The 20,669-nt window shown below is 46.5% G+C and overlaps 1 protein-coding gene across 1 annotated transcript; it reads left to right on the top strand.

The window, feature by feature from the left end:
• Positions 1-7,319: 7,319 nt before the first annotated feature.
• Positions 7,320-16,888, top strand: DHCR24 (24-dehydrocholesterol reductase). The gene is made up of 9 exons (XM_005521196.3): positions 7,320-7,631; positions 8,715-8,870; positions 9,312-9,417; positions 9,680-9,798; positions 9,889-10,152; positions 10,892-11,035; positions 11,968-12,165; positions 12,921-13,099; positions 14,681-16,888. The coding sequence occupies exons 1-9, from the start codon at positions 7,374-7,376 to the stop codon at positions 14,832-14,834; spliced, it is 1,578 nt and encodes a 525-aa protein (XP_005521253.1). The 5' UTR covers positions 7,320-7,373; the 3' UTR covers positions 14,835-16,888.
• Positions 16,889-20,669: the final 3,781 nt, after the last annotated feature.

The following is a 20,669-nucleotide window of genomic DNA, read 5'->3' as shown; positions in this document are numbered from 1 at the left end:
ATTTTGAAGCTCTGCAAGAAATTACAAGAGGTGAATTTGGGAAATAACAGGCTGCAGCTTCTCTGTAATGGCATTAAAAGAGTCAGAGGATATCACCACTCATCTCCAGCGCCACAGCTCCCTCAGTGGGGAATTTGCCTCGCACTCTGGTTAGCTCTGTGGTATGAGGCTCTGAGGAGACCCCACTCCTGATGTTCCACTGATTTCTGCCTGAAAGAAACAGCACTAGCAGGAGATTTTTCCTATAGAGGTGTAAGAGCAGGTTGCTCCCGTCTCTTCCCTCAATCTGTCTGAGAAAAGCTGACTGTACTGACTTGGAAGAAAGAGGGGGATGTGAATGTGATTGTGATGTGCAAAGATGCATGTGAAGAAACAGCTGGAAGACATTGCCTAAATTAGTTACCTTCAGACTGCAAAGAAAGGTCTCCATCTATCATATGCAGATGACTTACATCAGCACCTCAGACTGCGACAGGACCTCACAGAATTCCCTCAGACCCATGAGCAGCTTCCCTGAGACACAGACCTGCCATCCCAGAGGCAGAACACAGGCTTCCCTGCTCGACCTCCCTGGGAAGCCACTCAGGATCCAGAGAGTTAATCTTGCTCCCCAAAATGTATCCTGTCCTTTTCTTTGGCTACTCATCTTATTTGAAAAGGTGTGGTTTCACTTCCCCGGCGCTCCTCCTGCGCCAGAGAAGTGTCAGCTCTTGTTGGCAGATAACTGGTTGTCTCACAGAGGGATGAAACTCTCCTGCCCTGATTCCTTCTGCCAGTTCCAGCATGAGGGAAAATTCATCCCAGCCCTATATCCTGCATTAGACTGATGTAAGCAGACAACTCTGTGCAATAAAAGTTCAGAGTTTATTACAGGCTCTAGTTTGATACCATAGATAATGGTAATTAACCGCTCTGGGATGACAGTGGTTTATTGCTGGCTGATTTCTCAATGTTTTCCTTAAACATCCTGTAAAAAAATGGGCCCTGCCAAGGATGGAGAGGGCAGGAGGAGACAGAAAGCAGTTGTGTGGGTCTGCAGCTCAGCACATGAGGGGCACCTGGAGTTTAACATGAGCTGGGGGCAGGATCAGCGCATTTAACCCATTCTCAGATTTGTTTGTGAGTCACAGGGTTTCTGTGGGTGGCTATTTAAAGGCCACTCTTCCCCATGGTCAGGATGCTGCAGCAATCATATTTTGATGCTTACTGGAAGTATGAAAAAATCGGGGTTTGGTTGTTTCAGGAGGTACTGAAATTGCCTCATTTTACGAGGTATGGCTCCCACCAAGTCTGCCAAACTGGATTCTACAGAAATTTCCTGTATTAAAGGAAACTGGGCAATCACACCCTCACCACCTTCTGTGCAAACACCTTCTCCAGCCACTGATTTGCAGAGCTGAGGACCAGTCAATTTATCAAGTCCTCAGCCTGAAAACTGTTCTGTATCTCCATGAGATGAGCCACACATGGGAGCACATCTTGTTCTTCTCCACAGAAAGGGGCAGGAACCTCTTCTCAAAGCCTCCAGCTTCCTTCTGCTCAGTTCCATACACGTGGGAGTCGCTTCCAAGGCACATCTGCTGTTGAAAGGAGCCGAGCAACTTGGAGGGAACAAATACTGGCAATCAGCTTTCGACCTGATTTTATACTGAGTTTTCTAGTGAAAAAAGGACATTTGTAGTCTATCAGCATAGCACTGAACCACGTTAAATACGCCTCCATTTATCTTCAATAAGACCAATACAGTTCCTTATTATTGGAACAATGGTATATTTTTGTCACCCTTAATTATTAACTTATCTGGCTGCAGTTTATTAAAAGGATATTCTAGGTGACTTTAACAGCTATACAACACTTATGTAACCAACATCTTAAACTCTTTTTTTTTTCCAGCCTTTCTTTTCCTTTTTTTTGCTTTGCTCCCAGCTTTTCTGTTTTTCTTTGGCATCAGTAAGTAAACCCAAAGGGCCAGATCCTACAGTTACACTGATGTTTTTGGAGCATGGCCTGGAGTTTTATCAGTTTACATCATCTGGGAGTGGGCCCATGAAATTTTTGAAACGTTGAAGTAAATGAAAGCAGGCAGGTGACAGAGTGACAGCACCAGACAGAGAGAATGGCCACAGCCAAGGCAGTGCAAGTCTTAGCTTTATTTGGAGGAAAAGGGCCTGCAAGTACATCTGGTACTGGGAGGTTAAACACACAGGCAGGTTTGCTGGGAGCTGAAAACGGGAGGAAAAATTTGGCCTGTACCGAGAAACAACTCGTAGTGTTCTCCTCTGGTGACATTGACAAGTCTTCACCATCACTAAATGATTCCTGCATGTTCCCACAGCATTTGTCACTCCAAGCAAGAGGATTCCAGAGGCAAGTGATGGGAGAGGGTACCCTGCAGCTGCTCCCCACCAGCTGTGGTCCACAACTGCCTTCATGACCAATCTCACCCTGAGCATTGTGGAAGCCACTGGAACTTGTGTCCATTTTGTCATGAGTCTGAGATAATGCATTTACTGCCTTTCAGTGACTGCAGCTCATTTCTGATGCCCAGCACAGTCAGTGTCCCCAGGATTTCACTGATAGAAAGAGACAGGGGAGCATCACACTTTCTTCACCCACTTCTCCTCCTCACTCTCAGGGCTGTAAAGCCAACTGATGGCTGCCATGAGCTCACTGTCTCCCACTGCTCACCCAGAGGAGTGTGGCCTCCCTCAGCCTGTAGTTTGAGTGCTGGAACCCCAAGTTCCTCAGTAACCAGCTCTCCACATCTGCTACTGTACCACAGCCACTGTGTTTCTGCCGCAGAGGACACAACCCTGGTGACAATGAAGGGAGGGCTAAATTCCTTTCCCAGTCTGGCTCTCTGTTTTGACAAGTGATTCTTTTTATAAATCCCAGACAGGGTATCCTTTCAGAGGCAGTTGTAAAGCTGGATTTAATGCACATCACAGAGAATACACGAAAGCTCTCGTACGTTCTGCAGCACTGGGGGTTTTTTTAGTGGCTCTGTGAACGTGCTGACCAGCAGCTGACCTTGCCTCCTGATGCAGAACACAGCCACTGAAGGATAGGACACTCTCTGCCATGGTCAGAATTCCTGATTTCACCTCACACCCTGCATCTGCTTCCCCCCAAGGTGGTGATGGGTCCCACCAGCCACCTACAATAGCTCATCATCAGAGGAGTGGGGCCTTGTGACACGATTGGTATCAGAGCACGTGGGATACAGCCCAGGTACCCTTGATCCCTGCAGCACCAGTTATTCCTGCTCTTGGTGAAGCCCTTCCCAGTGTGAACAGGGTGACTGCAGCCTGGAGAGGACAGAGGAAGGCAAGGAAAAAAGAGTAAAGTCGCCCCAAGAACTCAGCGTGCTGGACAGCATGGACCAGTCCACATGGAGAGCTTTCCCCACCGTGGATGTCAAGCAAGTCTTTCCACGTTAGGTCCACCTACACCTAAAATAGCCACACCAATCTAACCTTGCCTAAGCCTTCAGCTGGTGTTTCATTTCCCCTGAGAACTATCTGGAAGTTTCTAAAGTAACTAAAAATGCATTTTCCCAAACCCTCTGCCCTCCTCTGCAGGCCACCACACACTTCTACTCCCTCCCATGAAACATTTGTGAAACCTGAGAAACAGGTCCTATATAGATATCCCATCAACAAATACCTTTCAAAAAACCCATCTGCAAGCTGGTCAACTGAGCAACATCAGGTAAACAGAGACACTACATTCCCCTACAGGTTTTTCCTTCAGGGTGACCGAACATACTTAGGATTTCTCAGCAGAGGGAGCTTCTCACAAGCAGTTTGAGCACCACCTCCCTCCAACCCTCAGAAACGCTCCTGTTTCAAGCAGCACCAGCTTTGCTCCAAACCAGTGAGCAGGAAAACCAAAGGGAGGTGACTCTTAGCCCCGAGTAACCATCATCTGGGTTGGTTTTTTTAACAAATTTAAGCAGGCTTGCAGTCTTCCCAAAATTCTTTATTAGTTTTTGTAACTATTCCTATTAAATGCCTGTCCTTTCAACATCCTGGTACTGCTCAGCAGCAGCTCTGTGGCAGTCAGTACCAGGGCTGTGAGAGTTTGCAAGAAAAAAATGGGCTTTTTAATGCTTTTCAATGCCGTCATTTGGTGCCACTGAAGGCCTCTTGGTATTATTCTTATGGAGACAGAACTCTTCAGCCTGCTTTTGTGTGCAGCTCATATGCTCTGTATGTTATGACCATGCAGTGTGGCCAGCAGGATGAGGGCAGTGATTGTCAGCTGGGTGCTGATGAAGCCACACCTCGAATCCTGTGTGCATTTCTGGGCCTCTCATGACAAGGAAGACATTGAGGGGCTGAGGTGTGTTCAGAGAAGGGCAGCAGAGCAGGGAAAAGGTCTGGAGCACATGTCTGAGGTTGAGGGATTGGGGGGGCTCAGCCTGGAGAAAAGGAGTCTCAGGGGGGACTTTCTCAGACTCTACAACTCCCTGAAATGAGGTTGGAGCCAGGTGGGGGTCGGGGTCTTCTCCCAAGGAACAAGGGAAGCAGCCTCAAGCTGTGCCGGGGAGGTTTGGATTGCATATCAGGAACAATTTCTTCACATAAAGGGTAATAAAACACTGGAACAGGTTGGCCAGTGGTGGAATTATCATCCCTAGGGGGGTTTAAAAGCTATGAGGATGTGGCACTTGCGGTGGTGGCCTTGGCAGTGCTGGGGGAACAGGGGGATTGATGATCTTAGACAGCTTTTCCAGCCTAAACAATTCTATGATTCCATCACTCTGTGTGCCTTTTCCTTGTCTCCTCGGACAAACAGCTGCATCTTTTATCCAAAAACCTTTGCAAGGGTACCAGCAAGCCCTGCTGGGTAAGGAACAGAGTCCTGTGCAGGGCTGGCAGGACTGTCTGGGATGAGCTCTCCCCAGGAGGATGGGGAGCTCAGGCACGGTCAGTGCCAGGCCCCTGCTCTGCTCCCAGCACAAGCGTGCGTGGGGTGAGCTCCACCAGGAAGCTGATCCAGGCAGAAAATTTTAAAAAAACTGGTTTTAAAAGAAAATGTTTAATTCTTCAGTCAGATCAGTTCTCCAACCTGTTTTACTGAGTGACAGCAGAAGCACTTGTACTGCACAGCATGCCCAGAACAGCGTGAGTGGGTGGATGGGATGGCAGGAGAGGGAGGGAGGGAGGAGAGGAAGGGAAAAAGATTGCTTTTTTAAGAAGCACTAACAGCTTAAACACACTTAAAATGTTAATTTAATTGAAGAAACCAAGGATTTTAGTATCACAAAGCTACCAAGGGAACCTTAGATCTTCCAGCCAGATTTGAAGATGATGTTTTCCTAAGCCTACATAGATCGTTGGATGATGTTTTGCTCAAATAACTAGAATAACTAGAATGGAAAACCAGCAGCAGTTCTAATATCTATCTCCCCTTCCCTCATCCCCTTCTCGTTCCTGTGTTTTCTATGCCTGGCATCAGTAGCTACATGAACAATTTGACCATTTTGAGTGAACAGTGGTTCACTCCTCTCCTTTAAAATAGTTTCACATCACAATCTTTGAGCTCACCTACCCCCTCTTGTTGCCATGGACCTTATAAAAACAGGAGCAAAACATGAAAAACATTATAAGCACTTCTAATGGTTCTTCATAAAAAACAATTCCAAAATAGTATTTACACTGAAGGCATAAATATCCCCTTATGAATAAATGATGCTGTTATTCAATAAGCCCAGTGCTTGATCACATTCAGATCAGGAATAATTATTTAGATCCTTCAGAGAGGTTAAAATAACCTCTCTTATGGCATGGGAACCTTCTTTTGCATTAATAATTTCTATCAGCAGATGAACTGATAAATAAAAGCAGATAGCATCAATCAGCTCAGATGTAAGAAGATCTAGTGAGCAAACTAGGCACAAGCGCAACAAATATAATTTGGCTATAAATAAATTTAGTCTGGAAATTAGGAGACCCTTTCCAAATATGAAAGCTGTGAAGTCTCAGTCTAGTCCTTCAATAAAAGCAGTGGGACAAAACCCACAGGAGCAGTGTGCTAAAATTTCCATCCCTGGAATTGTTCCAGGCCAGGTTGCATGGGCACCTGAGCAAACTGTTCTAATGGAAGGTGGCTCTGCCCATGGCCAAAGGCTTGGGACTAGGTGATCTTTAAGGTCCTTCCAACCCAAACCATTCTGTGAATGGTTCCACTAAATCATCAAGAGGGGTTGAAAACAAAGCCTTCCATTTGTCCAAGACAGCGAAAGGTGTGTCTGGCCTGCCACAGCCGAGCTCTGAACCTTGATCCCTCCCTGTCTGAAGTTTCCCTCTCCAGGTATCAATCATCTGAAGGACAAGGTCAGCAATTTGTCCTGGTGGCAAAGAGGAGGAGTCACCACCTGACACTTGTGTTACATCACCATGGCTCTCACGGAACACCTTGATTCCATGTTCCTCTCTGACCCCAGTGGTGTCATGGCAAATTCTCTGCCATTCCAGGGCTCCTGACAGCCCTGGCTGTGCCAGGACCTCCTGGGGCTGCCATCAGCCCTCTGTCACTGTCCTCTCCAGCAGTGCATCCTTTGAGGGATTTTAACTTCAAAAAACAACGCCTCATCTTTCTCACAGACACTTTACCTCCTGTCACTTGGTTTCATCATGGATAGGAATTTTCTGCCAGGGTTTTAGAGGGCAAGCTGTGTTTTGGAGGGAGGTGCACTTGGGACTTTCTGTCAGAGACACCTTCACTGCTGGGTTCGCCGGTGCCTACAACACCAGAGAGATGCAGAGGTGAGGGATGCAGAGGTGTTTTGCTCCAGACCCCAACCCAAAAGCACCAGGGTGTACCCCTTGCCTGGGAGACACTGGCCAGCACAGCACCAAGGGCCTGCCCCCTGCCCTGACTCAGGGGTCCCCTCTGCCTCAGCCCTTGTCCTCTGCCCCGCATCCCATTCTGCCTCCCTCAGGACCAGTGCCCAGCCCTGCCCGAGGGTCTGACCCTGTCCCGGTCCCCATTGCCAGCCCTGCCCGAGGGTCTTACCCTGTCCCGGTCCCCATTGCCAGCCCTGCCCGGGGGTCTGACCCTGTCCCAGTCCCCATTCCCGGCCCTGCCCGGGGGTCTGAGCCGAGTCCCCCCCGTCCCCAGGCGGTGACACCCCCGCCCCGGGGGGGCCCGGTGGCCGCGGCGATGAGGGGGAGCGCGGGGCCGGCCGCGCGCAGCCAATCGACGCCCTCAGCGCCTGGTCCGATCTCCGCGGAGCTCTCCGATTGGCCGTCGCTCTCCCCTCGCCTCACGCCTCGGCCAATGGGGGCGGAGGGGCGTGGCCCGGGCGGCGAGCGCGCGAGCGGCGGGCGCGGCATGGCGGGGTCCCATAAGGGAGCGCGGCCGTGATGGAGCGCGAGCGGGCAGTGGGTGTCATGTCGGCGCTGTGGTCGGTGGGCGCGGGGCTGCTGCTCCTGCTGCTCTGGGTGCGGCACCGCGGGCTGGAGGCCGTGCTGGTGCACCACCGCTGGGTCTTCGTCTGCTTCTTCCTCCTGCCGCTCTCCATCCTCTTCGACATCTACTACCAGCTGCGCGCCTGGGCCGTGTGGCGCCTCCACAGCGCCCCGCGGCAGCACGCCCAGCGCGTCCGGCACATCCAGGAGCAGGTGAGGCTTGACCGGACCGCGGGACCCCCGGGGATCCCGGGGCTTTGCGAGGGGACAGCGTGTCCTTGTCCCGCTCTCTGTCATCCCGTCCTCCCCCGCCGTCATTCCGCACCCGGGGCAAAGTCCGGCCGGAGCGGGGAAAAGCAAAGGAATAAACGCCAGCGGGGCTTTCAGCCCCCTGCAGGGTTCTTGTCCCGCTGAAACTCCTGCGGAACTCCCTCCCTGCGGCTGTGCTGGCACTGCGGGGTCCTCAGGGATGCGCTGTGAGGGACACACGTGTGTGCAGCATGGAAACATCAGTCTCTGATCGGCCCCAGCGTGTTCCCGTTCCACTCGCATCCCGCTGCTCGGCACCGCCGGCTCCGGGAGATGCTTCATGGGGAGATTTAACTTTTCCTCCACCCAGAAATGCAGATGTCTGTAGTGATTCTGTGCTCTCTGGTGTTTGTGGTAATTCTGTCACGTCCGCTGCTGTTTCCTGCCTTGTCTCTCACATCACAGATACAGATGGATATTAATGTGCATGGCGTTATTCTCAGAGGGGTTTGGTTTGTTGATTGGGGGTTTTTACCAGCTGTAGTAGCAGCTCAGCTTTGAAGAAAACGCAATTGTTTGTTCTCTGGTGTTGTTAACCACTGTGGCTTTGCAGAATTTGTGGCTCATATGTATGGCTCACACGTTTTCCTTCTTAACTTTTTGTAGAATCCTAGGAGGCTTTGGGTTGGAAGGGACCTTAAAAATCATCTCATTCCAATCCCACCCTGCCATGGGCAAGGACATCTTCCACTAGACCAGGTTTTCTCTCTTTGCCTGGTCATTTGCAGGTTCAGGCCACTTTTTGTGTGTTTTGGATTAAAACTAAAATTATAAGAGTGATAACACCTTCTTCAGAGGAGGGAATTTTTAACTCTCTGTTAGTGTCTTGTTAGCTTTCCAAATCCTTCCCCCAAAGGAAGCTACAGGACAATAGAAATGTGTCCTCTACATAACCAAACCACTCTGGTTGTACCTTATTTAGAAGTTCAGAGGTCTGCAAAGAGACTTCCAAATCATCTCTGCTCTGACAGCTGTTGGCTCTTGCAGGTCCGGGAATGGAAGAAGGAAGGCAGCAAGAGATACATGTGCACGGGCCGGCCCGGCTGGCTGACCGTGTCCCTCCGTGTTGGGAAGTACAAGAAGATTCACAAGAACATCATGATCAATTTAATGGATGTTCTGGAAGTAGACAGTGAAAGACAGGTAACAAATTCCACCACAAAGCATTCACTATAGTGGATTTTACAGTTTTCTTTACAATACTCAGAGCTGAAGGGCTTAGATTCCACAAAGAACAAAATTTTGTAGCAGACTTATCAAATTTCAAGGGTTTGCAATGTGTGCTTGGATCGTTCTATCTGAAAAACCCAGCATATGGAATTGCTTGGCTTTTATGTGCTGAAGTCTAAAAGACCAGATTGATTTATGGGTTTGGGCACTGAGCAACAAGATGTTGAGGCAGAGGAGGAATCACTAAACAGTTCCCACTATTTTTAGTAGCTCTCTTAGGAAAGTGAGTCTCTGAGTTCTGATAACAGATGGAAGTGTATCCGGTTAGCCATATTTTGTCATCATTAATGCTGAACTCTTAATTTATGTTTGTTGAGAACTTGGGGGTGGGTTTCTCTTTTATTTGCTTTTCAGGTTGTTCGTGTGGAGCCTTTGGTGTCCATGGGCCAGCTGACTGCACACCTGAATCCCATGGGCTGGACTATTCCTGTGGTGCCAGAGCTTGATGATCTCACAGTAGGTAAGGGTCACTGATGGCGAGAGATGCACTGATTTTGCTGCCCTTTCATTAGGGTTTTTTATGCAGTAAAACATTGCATTGTTTTAAAGGTTCTAGAGATACTCTGTTGAACGTTATGTTCTTTGTGGCGTTTATGTTACAGGCATTTTTTGGTTTTTTTAAATAGTCTTAAAAGAGCTTTTAAAAGTTGGGGTTTGCTCTCATAAATCACCCACAGTTTGGAGTGTGTTTCATTTGATTTGTTGTGTGCTCTCTTGATAAGGTGGCCTGATCATGGGAACTGGCATTGAGTCTTCATCCCATATCTATGGACTTTTTCAGCACACCTGTGTAGCCTATGAACTTGTTCTTGCTGATGGAAGCCTTGTGAGATGTTCACCAGTAAGACAAAATGTTACTTTGCTATCATTTACAATGTCATTGACAGTTATTGGTGTGGATATATGATTTAGTATGACATACTTTTTGCAGACTGAAAACTCAGACCTATTTTATGCAGTGCCTTGGTCTTGTGGTACTCTGGGTTTCCTGGTTGCAGCAGAAATAAAAATGATTCCTGCCAAGAAATATGTCAAAATACATTACGAGCCAGTAAGAGGACTGCAGAAGATTTGTGAGAAGTTCACTGAAGAGTCTAAGAAAAAGGAGAATAGTTTTGTGGAAGGACTTATGTATTCCTTGGATGAAGCAGTCATCATGACAGGAGTCTTGACTGATGAACCTGAGCAAAGCAAGGTAACTAAAGGGAAGTTATTTACAATGAAAAAATACTCCCAAAGTCTAACTGAAGCGGTACTAGGATAAAACCATTATAAAATTGGAACAAGCTCTTAACATAGGATTAAAATTTGGATCAGTCCATCAGAATATTTTAAAAGTATAGCCCTTTCCTACTATAACAGAGTCTGTTCTCTATATCTCTTTCATTGAAATGACCCATTGATTTCATTGTTCTAGCAAATAATTCAGTCTACAGCCTCTTCACTGCAGTACCTGAGGAGGAAGAGAAGGATCTTTTATCATAGACTGAACCATGCTGCTTTGAACTGCAGCTATTCAGAGTAACTCTCTTCCAGCAAGCTTTTAATTCTGTTAATATTAATAAAAACACATCAGGGACATGCACAGGAGGGTCATGCAAAGTGTTCATGCAACCCTCCACCTGGATGTTTCCTCTTTGCCACGTGAGATTTCAGATTAATGGTGGGTTTACAGATTGGCATTTTAGGAATTCAGTTCTGTCACATTTGTGGGCTCTTAAATAGCTTATCAGTGGCAAGCCTTACTTAAACCTTACTGGCAAGAAAGGTAAGAAGGAACCTTGCAGGTGGTGGTGTGAAGGCTCCCTAGATGTCTTGTGACTGTCTTTTCCAGAGGGTATAACACAGATTCCTCCCAGGAAAGGAATTTTGGGATATACTCTGTTGTCTAGCAAGGTGTAACTGTTATCTAATGGATGCATGTTTTCTTGTAGATAAACAGAATTGGCAACTACTACAAGCCGTGGTTCTTTAAGCATGTGGAGAAGTATTTGAAAGCTGACAGGACTGGAGTAGAATACATTCCTTCCAGACATTATTACCACAGACATACTCGCAGTATCTTCTGGGAGCTCCAAGTAAGACCAGTTCTAAAATTCAGATATATCTGCAGGAAGGTACTCTGCCCTTTCACTGTGTAGGTACAATGTACCTTCTTCCCCTTGGCAGCAGCTTCTGTCTTTCATGGCAGAAAAAAAACCAGCAAAGTTTATGGCAAATTTACAAGTCCTGCACTTGGGTACAGCAAATCCAAAGACAGTTCTTCACATATAAGGCATTGTATCAGAAATTCCTAATTTTTGGTTTAGTGCTTTTCTGAATTTAGACCTAAAGTGTGTATTTCAGCATTAAATTTTCATACCTACTGAGTGATTTTCAAATTCAGATGGTGGAAAAAACATAAATGTGAAATTCTGATTGAAAAACTGTCCCACCTAAAATAATTATGCAGTCAGGTCATTACTTAAAATTTCATAATTGTGTTTATTGTTGTGTGTATTTAAACAAAATTTTATTTGACATTATAAATTATTCCTGTTACTACATTCTGAATCTCTGGAGTGAGGTACCAGATCCTTTCAGCTCCTGCAGAAGGTAAACAGGAGTTGGCTGTGCAGGCGGTAATTGAAATTTTACAGCTTTAAAATGCTACTGAGAAATTTGATTACTCGTGCAAAACTTCTGTAAGGTTAGCTCCTTGTGCACTCCTCCCTTGGCTGTTGCAAGATAATAGCTCGTTGCTCTCTGAACTTTATGCTTTGAAATTATGAGTTTGGGTATGTTGTGATTCACACAAGTGAAAATCAGTGGTAACCAGAGGAGGCTTGGGGCAAGGCTCCATAGCCAAGTGCAGTCCAGGCCCCATTAATTTGTATTTGAGTACTTCAGCAAAGTATCAGCAATTAAATTTATTGAAAATCTGCCTTAATATTACCCTGAGGACTCTGAAGTGTTCCTTTGGTCTGCTTGCACATTCTTCAGTCAAACTCTTTTTCTTTCCTCTTTGAAGGATATCATTCCTTTTGGCAATAACCCCGTGTTCCGTTACCTGTTTGGCTGGATGGTCCCCCCAAAAATCTCCCTGTTAAAGCTCACCCAAGGAGAAGCCATTCGGAAGCTGTACGAGCAGCACCACGTTGTGCAGGACATGCTGGTGCCAATGAAGAGCCTTGAAAAATCAATCCAGACCTTCCACGTTGACCTTAATGTAAGAATTCTCCTTAGAATGCAGCAAATCTTGGGTTGTTTGTGATAAGAACTGTGATTTTTGATCTTCAGACGTAATACCCTGCTTGTGCAAAAGGTCATTATTGTGTCCTAGAGAGTGCTGTGCTTTGTGAGTCCATGATGCAAGGCTGCAGCAGAAATAAACACAGCTTTCTGAAAAAAGAGATAAAAAAAATCTTAAATAAAAGATTCAAGCTTTGGTAGAAGCCAACACTTCTGAAAGATTTTATCACTTACTAAAATTTAAACTGATCTTCACCTAAATGATTGATGGTCTCTCTAAACACCAACTGTGGAGCTTCAATTCCCTTTCTTGCTTTTATTTCTGAATTTATTTTAGTTAGTGTAGAATTTCAATTTTGGACTGACCTGGAAAAGAAAACACTTCCTTTTCTTTTTGCTCAGAATGTTTATTCAGTTGTTGCTTTGAGATCGGGGGTGGTTTGTTTGTGGGTTTTTGGTTTGTTGGTTTTTTTTTTCCTTTTTAATTGCAAATATTTAAGGGCAGCAGATGTAATTCCAGGGGGACATTTTCAATCTATTTATGTTATGGTCATTAGAAAATCCAGCTGAAAACACTACCAGCACAGTTGGGAAGGAAGAGCTGAAAGCAAGGGTTTCAGTCTGAAATTGGGAGGAAGTTCCCTTAACTCTTCCTTTTGCTACATTTATTAAAGAGTTTAAAGGATGATTGTCTTAAAAAATAAGTGATAAAGTGTTTTCCTGCCCCTGCAGGTATACCCTATTTGGTTATGTCCTTTCATATTGCCCAACAATCCTGGTATGGTCCATCCCAAAGGAAATGAAGCCGAACTCTACGTGGATATAGGAGCTTATGGGGAGCCCAAAAGCAAACAATTTGAAGCCAGGGCTTCAATGAGACAAATGGAAAAGTTTGTAAGAAGTGTGCATGGGTAAGGACCCCATCCTCAGAATACTGATAAAGTCATATAATTCACACCTGTGTGGTTTAATCACAGTTATTTATCCCACAGAACTTTAATATTTAATATTGCATTAATATAACAAGCACAATAATTGAAAATAATTTAAATTTAATTTTAATTTAGATTTCTAATTTTGGTGAGTTTTAAATATGGTTTCATTTTATTATTTGATTGCAAAACCAGCCAAACAAAAGGACACACTGGCTGAAGTTCTTGTGGTGTACTGGGAGCTGGGTGACTTCAGATCGCCTTTCAGCTCCAGGCTGCTGCAGGAAGTAGAGTCTGCTGCTACAAAATACATCCTTGGAATACATCATTCAGGAATCCCAAAAGTTTGGACAGCTTCCCTGCCTGCCCTTGGGACTGCTGTCCTTGCAGCATCATGGAGCATCTCTGCCCTGTCCTTGCACCAGGATGTCCTTGCCCAGGGGGGCAGCCTTGGCTGTCCCTGCAGTCAGTCCCTGTGTGCTGCTGGCATTCTTTCCTCCCTCAAAACTTGTGCTCCAGAGCTTCCTTTTCCCTGCCTGGGTTCTCATTACACAGGACCACAGTGGGCGTGAGGCATGTGCCCACCATCTGTCACGGACTCGAGCCAGCCTAATTTGCTGGAGCGGTGTCAGTGGAGAAGCAGCCACAGGCTGGTTTCTCAGGAACAAAAAGCAACTACACGGTATTTTTACACCATCAGTATAATTTATCCCCGTTTCTATTTTGACCTACTTCTCAGGCTAACAGTGATCATGTCCCATGTGGCTGAGCAGTAATGGCAAGGCTGCTTCGAGATGATTTGGGGACTGCAAATGACTTTGAGCTGCAAGAAGTGATTTGCCAGAGAACAAAGCAACCCAAAGTTAATTTTAAGCTTTTTTTTTTTTTTCATTAACTTGAAATTAAGCTTTTAATTTAAAGCTCTTTACTGACGAAGTTTGGTCTGTTTTCTACCTGTCACTGGGAAATGAACAGTGGATAAATGCTTAATCTTCCAGTTTCATAAGCACACAAAACAATAGAGCTTCTGTGTTAGGTTGTGTTTTGCTGCTGTAGTCTGAGGGTAGCTGCAGCTTAGAGAGCACAGTATGGAAGTGAGGAAGAGTCCACAGCTGAAGAAGGATTTAATTTGTAAATGGACCTTTGTTATACCATGCTTTGTTCACACTATGAATTTATCTTCTTGGCCTGGTCTCATTTGGTGTCTTGCCTTCCTAGTTCTATTCTCAATGTCCAGAGAAATGAAAAAGTCAAAGGATGTATTGTTACATCTGTCTTGAGTGGGTATTGTAATGTAGGCAAATATGAGATTCTGTGACTGTGCCTACATGGATCCTAAGAAAATAGGCAGAAAAAATATTAAATCCATAAAACATAACTGTAAAATGTAATCTATGTGAGCTACTGTATTTGTTTGTTTTTAAAAAGCATTGTTGATGTTTTTGTTTTGTTAAGTATTTGCTATTCATAGCTTGCACTGAATTTTCTTTTAATATTCTATATCAAAACTTGTGGCTCAATTAATACTGAATCTGTCTCTTCCTTTTCCCTTCTCTCCAGTTTCCAGATGCTGTATGCAGATTGTTACATGACCCGTGAGGAGTTCTGGGATATGTTTGATGGCTCGTTGTACCACAAGCTGAGGGAGGAGATGAATTGCAAGGATGCCTTTCCAGAAGTGTATGACAAAATCTGCAAAGCTGCAAGGCACTGAGCCTGGCTGAGCTCACCAAGCAATCAGGGAAAGAGGAATTTACCTATAGCTAGTCAGTATATCCTTTAAAAAAAAAAAAAAAGCTTTATTGCTCTCCAAATAAGCTCATTCTTATTGATGTTTAAAGGTATGAATTCCTGCTTTACACATTTATGTTTAGTATTTCTTTGTATGTTTTAAAACCGGTTTTCCAGACTCAGAGTGATTGTTTTTAAGAAATCTGAAGTGCTAGCCTTTGTATCTAATGTAGTGACATAGGTGAGTTCACCTATTTCCAAGCAGAAGAAAAATAATGGGAATGGATGAAGACACTGGAGTTACACCAGCTGTGTAGCACAGCTATATTTAACATGACTTCTGAAAACAGGAGGGAGGGCTCAGAAATAGGTGCCAAAGCTGAACACATTGTCTAATTAATCATGTTGTTAAAAACATTTGCCTCCAGTCAGTATCCTGTAGAGCAGCTCTGCAGTGGCTCATCCACACTCCATCATCCTCCAGCTGTGTGATGGTGGTGCTGGGTTGCTCACGCTGTCCTGCAGGGCAGCTGAGCTCCCCAGGCGTGGCTTCTGCTGGAAAACTGAGCATTGAGGTGTGAAGAAGATGCTTTTTACTTGTGCCTATCAGATTTGTACTGATTTTGATTATGAAGTGCGAATGGATGTAGGTTTTTAGGTGTTTTGTAGTTGGCCGACAGTGCATTGGTTTTTTTGCCCCAAAGTATCAATGTTCTGGCTTTGTAGACCACTGAAAGAAAAAAACAAACAAACATTGCTGCTATTTTATATAGCCAAATTTTAATTTCTATGTGGGTCAGTTTATTTGGGTTTCTTTTGGGTTTGTGTTTTTTGGTTGTGGCTTAATTTTAGTGCCTTATAAGTACTCAGTTGGAGGAAGATATGGCTTATCTCAGACTGTTCTGTCCTGGCCTGTAGGAGAAGGAAGCCAAGGCTGCCCTCATAGGAGGTTTGTTAGAACAAGTGGCTGTGGATAAGAACTCTGGATGTGAATCTTGATACACACAGGCTTTGTTTGTGACTTGAGTGACATTTTTGCTTTTCATTTTAGCTGGTTTAGGTTGATAGGCTTTGTAAAAGGACTGTTTCAGTCACCTGGAGAGGAAATAACAGCAAGCACTGTTAGTTCCCTCTTCTGCTGCTCGCAGGTGAAAATGGCACAGTCGTGGACTTGATACAGTTGGGTGTAGAAGTGTGGAAATGTTTTGGCCCTGTCACCAGAATCAGGGTTCCAAACCAAGCCTGTGTCTTGTCCAAGCAGTACTGAAAATTGTTACTTGAAACCTTACTGAGCCTGACAGAAAAGAAAGTAATTTCCTTGAGGCTTGTGTAGGGGGTAACAGGGAGAACTTCTCAAACAGTTACCAGTGGGAGGTGTAATTTTATTATGTGTGCTAAACCAATGATTTTATTTATTGATAGATGGATGTTTAAGGTCCAGATGAAACCAATGATAAAGCAGTAGCAGGAATAAGCTTGGGCTGTAACTCAGTGATGCACACTGTGTGCAAGTAAGGTACCCCCTCAAATCCTGCACAGGGGCAGCATTCCACGGGGAGACACAGCCAGTGCAGAGTGTCCTCAGTGCTGCCCGAGCCGTGGAGCTGTGTCAGTGATCCAGGAGTGGCTGCCACACCTCCTGGCTGCACCAGGGGTACACAGGAAGGCAAGTGTTGATTCTCAGGGTGTGACCTGCCTTCCTGCCCCTCTTGGGAATTGTCCCTGGGGTGAAGCTACGATTTAGCCCAGTGCTTTTATGATAGTCTGCACAGAGCAAGAATGGTTTGGTTAGCTTTGAAAGGGCAATGTTAAAACAGCTAGAGGATATGCAAATACTTCTACTTAGCCTGTGTTTCACTTATGTACTGATGATCTTTAGGTATGCACTGTGTTTTTTCACTCCTTAATTTATTGGCAAACTTTGTATGCCGTGATTGGGTACTGCACTGTATCAGTCACACACATCATTGCTGTTGCTCTTGGTTTTTGGTTGTACGGGCTGTTGAAAATAAAGCTCTGGCCGGCGTACTGTTCCAAGGGGTGTCTTTTAATGAGTGATTGCTTGCTTTTCAAAGAGCTGTTTGTCATTTCTCTCTCATGCTTCTTGTGTCGTTCCACATGACTGGCGATTATTGAGAAAAGTCTGGGTGAGAGACCCAAGGCATTGTGAGGGAGGTGGTGTGGGAGGTGATGTTTGTAGGAATGTCTTTGAAGTCTGTGAGCCTTCACTTACCTTTCCCCCAAGACACACCTGCAATAAAAGAAACACCTCATAGCAGAGCCTTTAACCCTTCAGTGATGCCCCACTAGCTCCACACAGCTTCATGACGCCAATTGCCCTGATTTTTTACACACACACACACTTCATTCTTTCCCTGTGACATTTTGTCCAAGGAGGACAAACCCCCATTTTGCATTTAGGTGCTAGCCATTGACACTAGATAGTTACTTCATTCTTCTCATTTCATGCTAATAAATCTAATCCCTGCCTTGAGTGAGCAGCCAAAAGGGAGAGTGAAGACTCCGTGCGCTCTTCAGCCTGAGGAGTTTCACACCCATCTCTTCTGTCTCCTTGATAAATACCTTCCTGGCAGCTCTGTAGGCTCAGAGGGAGGTGTTCCTGCCCCTCCCTGATCACAGCTGGTACACCTTCTCCCAGGCTCTACACTGCTTTTTTCCCAGGGAGAAATCCAGGCTGCCAAGTGCCTCAGCCCTGCTGAAGTGGCAGTTCAGGTTCCAAAGCCCTTCCTTGTTTTAATCTCACTCTGTGCTGGCCTTGGCTTAGGCTGCATTTCACAACCCTTCTTTGTTGCCCAGCAGCATTTCTGTACCCTCCCTCACCCACATCACTGCTCAGGCATTTCCCTTCAGAGATCTCCTCCAGAACAATAGCCAGGATTTCCTCAAATCGCTGCAGCTCTACCTGTGTTCCATTATCTTCTCCCCACCAAATGATAATTGCAGATTAATTAGCACACTTAATCAGCCACAACTAACATGTAATTACACCTAGATTTAATTATTCCTGTCTGGTCTAAACACTTGCACAAGACCTGACAAACTTAACTGTAAGTGTGCCAATGTGTTCCCAGTTCATTTTTGTGGCCAGCTGCTGGCATTTCCTGCTCATCTGACTTTCTCTATTGCCTCCAGGTTTTCATTCCCTGCTCATCTTTGCTATGGTAGCACTTTTTCAGACTCAGTTCTCTGTGGAGTTGTGGTGGGTCTGGGGCTACTCATGTGTGGTAACACCACCCATAAAATGTACGTGCAACTCCTCTAAGTAGTAGCAAAGCTTGGAAGGATGTGTTTAACCCTGAGTGGGCTGTGTGTGCTGTCACACCCTCCTTGGGAGGGTGTGCAGGATCTGTCATCCTCTTCTCATGAATGTAATTTCTCTAAAGTCCCAGCTGCAAATAGTTAATTACTGTTCAATTGCAGTGTCATTGCCCAACTCCTTTAGGTCTATGTGTTCAGCCAGGAAGAGAGGACAGGGAATCCTTTCTGTCATGCTTCCTGTGGGCCCTATCCCAGAGAAGATACAATTCCAGCAGTTTCTCTCTCTTCTCCTTTGCTCCTGGGCCTCCCTGGGTCCCATCAGCCACTGCCATGTGAATTGCTGGCTCGTGGCTGCTCCTGAGGTTCCCCCAGTCTGAGAAACCCCCTGAGGACCAGGCTGATTGTGCCAGCACCAGAGCCACACCTCAGCAAGTGATAAAATAGTGGCACATCTTATCCATGTGAGCCCACCCTGCAGGGAAGGGAGGAGGACACAGCACCCACTGAGAGCCCAGCCAGTCTCCTCCAGGAGCATCTCTGGCCACAGCAGGCTGTAAAGGGTTGATTATCCCTGCAGGTCTGAGCACACTCACCAGTCACCTACTGCCAGCTGCAGGGAAGGGCAGCAGTGTCACAACCTCCCCACTCAAGTGTAATCTGAAAGTTCCCCACCAATTACGAAGATGTCTTGACCTCTTTCAAGCTGCCTGTTCCTCACTCAGCTGGATAAAGGAGAGAAGCCATGTGGATTCCTGCTGTTCATCCCTAGCCAAGGTGGACTATTTCAGACTAAAGCTTTCCCTGTCTGCTTTGAGCCCTTTAGGCTTTGTTCTGGTTCTCCGTGGGGAAGCTGCCAAGATGAATACGGCTCCAGGAATGGGTACTGAGGGAAGGGCTCCTACCTGCACTGGCTCTGCAATGTGCTGCTGATGCTGCTAGAGGAAAAACTGGCTTTTAAGCAGCAGAGCATGACTTTTTGGAGGATACAAGGAGCTCCTGGCACCTAAAAGGGCTCAGACCCAGCTGCTCTCATCCATGAAGTACATCTGCTTGCTTGCAGATGAAACAGAGCAAAACTAATGGGAAGGGTTGTCCAAGCATCCCTTGAAAAGGGCAAAAGCCTGAGGATGCAGGCAGAGGTAATGTGGTCATTGCTGAGCTCTTGTCAGGCTCACCTGCCTGTGGGCAGTGTGTGCTTCGTGCTGGGTGCTCAGCACATTCCAGCCAGGCTGCTCCCAACTTGAGCTGCCTGTCCTGGACTGTCCTGTACAAAACCTCCCAACGTTTTGTCCTCCAACGTGTGAGGAGCTGCTTCCCAGCGGGCACAGTCTGGGCGGTGAGAAGAGCTACATGGGTAAGTCCAGCTCCCCCCACACATCCAGCTCTCACCTGGCTGCCCATGTCCCCAGGACTGCCTGCAGCCACATGCTGACAGCTCTGGTCCCCAGGGACCGCGGGGCTGGTGGCAGGCCTTGCCATGGCAACCATCACCGTGGCACCCAGCATCTCCATTCCCCAGGGAATGTCCCCTCCCCTGTGCAGGCAGGAAAACAGCAGGGTCCTGGCAGGGGAAAAAAAAAAGCATTGTCTGCTCAGGAGGAGCTGTCTAAAAGCACCCAAGGGTTACCCAAGAGGGAGCACCTGCACCTTGGGGAGCTGCCAGGCTGCAGGGGGTGTGCAGTAATTTTATATTCCCCAGCAACTCCCCAAGGAGCAAATCAAAGGCAGGACCTTTGATGGAGTAACCATCACTCCACTGGGCATAAAAACATTGTCCAGCAATTACAGTAATATTTACTGGAGGGGATCAAATCAGCGAGCCAAGGGTGTGAGCCAGCACTGTGGGGTCACAGACCCTACAAGCTGTAGGAGCACATCCAGGGGTGGATGGGATGTGCCAACCCCAAGCCCAAACTGCAGATCCTCTGCAGGACAGAGAGAGGTTTGACCGCTGAATGACTTGGCCTCTCACCTGCCCTGATTTCCCTAACCCTGGGCTGATGCTACCTGGGGATGCTGCTGGAAAGGGAGGAACCATTTTCCACCAGCCCAGTGGCTACTCTCACACTGACCCCTTGATCTCTCTGGTGCTGTGCCAGGGACTGATTCAAGACAGCTGCTATTGCCTGCCTTTCATTGATCTTCTCCCCATCCTCTGCGGTTTTTCTCCCGGAAATCCCTCAGGGCAAAGAGGGAGGCCCCAGACAGGAGCTGAGCCCCTCAGTCTCACCATGTGCAGGGCACGCCGCTCTCAGGCCACACGTTTGGCCCCGCTGCCATAAATCAGCCCCAGCAAAGCAGCGGGGGAGCAGTTTGGTGAAAGGCTGCAGGGACAGCAGTACCTTTATTAGGTTCCCCCAGCACAGCTGGAAAAAATAAGGAGCCCAGACAGGCTTTCAGGCACATAACCCCTGAGCTGAGCCCCGCATTCAGTCCTGTCTGCTGATTTAATAAGAGATCAGCTTTCCCCACAGACCACATCTTCTGTGTAGCCTTAAACCCACCTGGTTAAAACGCTGCCCCAGCGAATCAATCCAAG

This window comes from Pseudopodoces humilis, chromosome 10 (genome assembly GCF_049639895.1).
Source record: "Pseudopodoces humilis isolate 2021_Gansu_Grassland_sample_001 chromosome 10, ASM4963989v1, whole genome shotgun sequence".
In the NCBI taxonomy this organism is placed as follows: domain Eukaryota; kingdom Metazoa; phylum Chordata; class Aves; order Passeriformes; family Paridae; genus Pseudopodoces; species Pseudopodoces humilis.
This window is presented reverse-complemented; position numbering and strand designations above follow the sequence as displayed.

What these genes read in the sequence shown, in the direction of transcription:
- DHCR24 (XM_005521196.3), top strand. Translation starts at nt 7,374, where the DNA reads ATGGAGCGCGAGCGGGCAGTGGGTGTCATGTCGGCGCTGTGGTCGGTG. An exon ending in ATGAACCTGAGCAAAGCAAG is followed by an intron (nt 10,153 to 10,891) that starts GTAACTAAAGGG and finishes GTTTTCTTGTAG; the next exon opens with ATAAACAGAATTGGCAACTA. An exon ending in CCTTCCACGTTGACCTTAAT is followed by an intron (nt 12,166 to 12,920) that starts GTAAGAATTCTC and finishes CTGCCCCTGCAG; the next exon opens with GTATACCCTATTTGGTTATG.